Source organism: Cebus imitator, unplaced genomic scaffold, assembly GCF_001604975.1.
Source record: "Cebus imitator isolate Cc_AM_T3 unplaced genomic scaffold, Cebus_imitator-1.0 Scaffold780, whole genome shotgun sequence".
NCBI classification, from domain to species: domain Eukaryota; kingdom Metazoa; phylum Chordata; class Mammalia; order Primates; family Cebidae; genus Cebus; species Cebus imitator.
The window spans coordinates 396,451-400,632 of NW_016108095.1; the positions used below are offsets into that span (position 1 = coordinate 396,451).

A 4,182-nucleotide genomic window follows, 5' to 3' on the forward strand; every position below is an offset into this window, starting at 1 on the left:
GCCTGTGCCCACGAGGGGCGGGTCTCAGGTTTTCTTGCTGGGATCTCTCTGGGCAGGGTCTCTGGGGGTCTTTGCGCCTGTGCCCATGAGGGGTGCGGGTCTCGGGTTTTCTTGCGTGCTCTTGTCCAGCCTGGGTGTCAGGCTTTGCTGCCTTCTGGAATGCGTTTGGATGTGCCCCTCCACCTGTTTTTTGAAAGGGTTTCAGGAGTGGTGTTAATGCTTTTTGTTTTTGTTTGTTTGTTTTTGAGACAGAGCTTCATTCTTGTTGCCTAGGCTAGAGTGCAATGGCGCAATCTCCCCTCACTGCAACGTCTGCCCCCTGGGTTCAAGTGATTCTCTGGCTCCGCCTCCCGAGTAGTTGGGATTACAGGCGCCCACCGCCAGGCCCAGCTAGTTTTTTGTATTTTTAGTAGAGATGGAGTTCTACCATGTTGGCCAGGCTGGTCTTGAACTCCTGACCTCAGGTGATCTACTCACCTCAGCCTCCCAAAATGCTGGGATTGCAGGTGTGAGCCACTGTGCCCGGCAATATATATATTTTTTTCTGGTTTTTTTATTTTTATTTTTAATAGAGATGGGGGTCTCACTATGTTGCCCAGGCTGGTTGAACCCGTGGGCTCAAGTGATCCTTCCACCTGGGCCTCCCCAGGAGCGTGTTGATTCTTTGAATGTTTGGCAGGTTTGTCTGGGAGCCCTCAGGCCTGGGCTTGTCTCTGTTGGAGGCTTTGAGATGGACTGGGTCCCTTGCTGACCATGGGTCTGCTCTGTCCCCTCCAGTCTTCCGGCGCACAGTTCATGGAGTTTGAGTGTCTGCTTTTTATTTCTGTGAGATGGGTAGTTATAGCCCTTCTTTTTCTGATTTTGGTAATTTGAGTCTTTCGTCTTTTCTTAGCTGATGTAGCTAGAAATTTGTCGATTTCGTTCATCTGAAAGAACCAACTCTTGGGTTTGTTGACTATTTCCCTGTCTGGTTTCTGTCTTCTCTCATCGTCGTGACTCCTGTGTGCTGTTTAGGGGTTTAGTGAGCTCTTCTTTTTTCTGCTTTCTTAATTAGCAAAGTTAATTTATAGCTGTAAACACCCCACCCAGCTCGGCCTTCGATGCCCCCAGCATTTGCATTTCCATGTCTCTGGAAGTGTTTCTGATAACCTTCGTGATTTCTCATTTGAACCATCGATGGTTTATGATTAACTTCCCCGTGTTTGTTAATTTTCTGGTTTTCCCTCTGTTACTTCTATCTAACTTCATCACCTTATAGTTAGAGAACAGACTTTGTGTGATTTGAGTTTTGTGAATGTATTGATTTGTTTAGCGGCCCCACATTCACCCTGGAGAGTCTAACGTGTGCATGGGAAGAGAATGTACCTTCGGCTGCAGGTGGGGGCTGGGGTGCTGAGGCCCTGTCTGTCCTCACCCATCTTCTGTCTGGCGGTTAGAAGTTGGGCCCTGAAGTCTCCTGTCACTGCAGAACTGTATTTCTCCTTGTAATTCTGCCTGTTCTTGCTTCAGATATTTTGGGGTCTATTGTTAGGAGCAGGAATATTTTTGTAGAAAAAATTCCTGGTAGTGAAATTGTTGGGTCAGCACACACTGAGGCTGACCTCACTGGAGCACGTTTCAGGACTCCGGGCCACACAGCTGGGCTGCTGTGCACACACCTGCAGAAGCTCTTGGCTGCTCTGATGAGCGGGAGAAATGGCATCAGGGTTCATGTCTGTGTTGGTGGCGGGGAGCGTTTCGTCTGCCTGCTGCTCGCCGTCTTCCTTTATCTTCTGCCCTTCCTTTGCTGTCCTGTCGCTGTGTGCTGGTTTTACGGGAACGCTGTCGCAGGTAGTTGGAAGTACTTGAGTAATAATGTGAGGACGGTATTTGCCCGTAGTAACTGTCATATCCTTCATCAAATACGCTTCATTTTTGACCTGGGCCTGTGCTTGTCATGGCATCCGAGGCCTTCAGGTTCCTCTGACCGTCCCTAATGGATTTTCCTTACATCGTCTGGCAACAGTACCTGTTTACAAAGTAATTCATCTGAATTTTTCTTGTTTTGTTTTGATGGGAAGTGGTTCAGTTTTGAATTGGATTTATCAGTAGATGTTTGGGTTTTCTGAAAGCCAGCCTCTGATGTTCAGAATGTAGGGCCGAGGGCCCCACAGGGTCGTGGGGTGAGCCTTATGCTGTGCTGAGGTGCAGGATCCGAGAAATAGACACAGGACACAGAAGTACAAAGAAAACACAGCTGGGCTCGGGGGGCCACGCCACCTATAAGCGGAGTCAGGCGAGGCCCCGAATGTCCAGAAGCTTGAGTATTTATTGTGTATAGATTAGGGGGCAGGGCAGTGAGTGAAATCATCTTTAAGGAAAGTGATAGGGTCATGAGCAATAAAACATGGGGTCCACCCCCATTAGGTCACCTAGGCCAGGAGGTGGACAGTGCATAGCAAGGGCCCATTCCCATGAAGGCAGGAGCTGTGTGCAGTAAGGGGTCCACTCCCATTAGGTCACCGAGGCTTGAAGGTGGGCTGTGCTCAGTGAAGAGGGTGCAGTGTGCAATACTTCTATCTGTGGGCAAACTACATCTAAGAAGATTTATGGCCGAGGCGGGTGGTTCACGAGGTCAAGAGATCGAGACCATCCTGGTCAACATGGTGAAACCCCGTCTCTACTAAAAATACAAAAAATCAGCTGGGCATGATGGCGCGTGCCTGTAATCCCAGTTACTCGGGAGGCTGAGGCAGGAGAATTGCCTGAACCCAGGAGGTGGAGGTTGCAGTGAGCCGAGATCGCGCCATTGCACTCCAGCCTGGGTAACGAGAGCGAAACTCCATCTCAAAAAAAAAAAAAAAAAAAAGAAGATTTATGGGGGATGCTTTAAGTCACACAGCAGTGACAGAGCTGTCAGGGTTACCGCCACCTTCTGGCAGCTTCCAGTGGGTTCTATAGGAAGATGTTTTTCAAGCAGCACAGTAGCAAAAGCTGATAAAGTTCACAGTCACCAAGGTGGATTGTCGTTCTGAGGGCAGCCTCCCACAAGAACTGGAGCAAGGTCCTACAACTCGTTTATCAGGAGGAGTGGCTCTCACCCCAAGCCTGCCATACAGCGGGTATCTTTATGATACTGAACGCTGCCACCTGGGCCGTGGATTCTTGTCCTGGTATAACTGTTTTCCCTTAAATCATGCTCTGCACTGTGTTTGCTCTAGGCATTCATCCGATTATGAACTAAGATATAATTATATATATGTAGGAAAATATTCTGTAGGCACTCATAGTATCAACTATTGTATGATTATATAGAGAAAATTATATAAAGGGAGGTTTCAAGTCCTAATTCTATAAACTAATATGTGAAGGATTACGTAACAGGAAATAGCTGAGTAGTAACACTGTAATGTGAGTATTCCTCAAGCCCCAGCTGTGCCAGAGTTCTGCCTCGCTCTCATTCGTCGGTGCATATACGGGGGGTCACCCACACAGAATCGGGATTTAGAGAACCTGGCGCAGCGCTGGGTCTGTGAGCGTGGACCAGTGGGGGCTGGGGCCGCACTTGTGGCGTTTTCTCTAAAACATGCTTTGTCTCATTTCCCTTCCCCAAGATCGACCTGATGCCTCATGACCTCATCACTCAGCTCCTGCGCGTTCTGGCCATCGAGACGAAACAGGAGAAGGCGATGGCCCAGGCCGACCCCACTGAGCTGACGCTGAGCGGCCTGGAGGCCTTCTCTTTCGACTACATCGTCAAATGGCCCCTTTCACTCATCATCAACAGGTGCGGGCCGGCCACCTGGGCGACGCCAGCCCTTCATTCAGGTTCAGCAGACGCGAGAACCGTGCCATGCAGTGGCCACGTTGTTGCACGGAGGACCCAAGGCGGCTCTCCCCAGCCTTCAGTGCCTGCGGGATTCACAGGCTGCCCATGGGCCACCCTGTAGATTGTGGGGCATGGGCGCCACGTCCACGACGCCGATGGCCACGGAGACCCACGCCTGAGGTGCCGCCTCTCTCTTTCAGGAAAGCCCTCACTCGCTACCAGATGCTCTTCAGGCACATGTTCTACTGCAAGCACGTGGAGCGGCAGCTCTGCAGCGTCTGGATCAGCAACAAAACCGCCAAGCAGCACTCGCTGCACTCCGCCAAGTGGTGCGTTCCTCCTCTGCCCCCCACCCCCGTGCGCCCTGCAGGTAG

At 50.5% G+C, this 4,182-nt stretch overlaps 1 protein-coding gene across 1 annotated transcript in view; it reads left to right on the forward strand.

Annotated features, from left to right (window-relative positions):
• TUBGCP2 (tubulin gamma complex associated protein 2) overlaps nucleotides 1-4,182 on the forward strand; it is a 28,356-nt gene that overhangs the window by 18,491 nt on the left and 5,683 nt on the right. Inside the window, exons 12-13 of the mRNA XM_017519905.2 lie at nucleotides 3,594-3,766; nucleotides 4,009-4,137. Of these exons, the coding sequence (XP_017375394.1) occupies nucleotides 3,594-3,766; nucleotides 4,009-4,137 (302 nt within the window). The remainder of the gene's footprint in view (nucleotides 1-3,593; nucleotides 3,767-4,008; nucleotides 4,138-4,182) is intronic.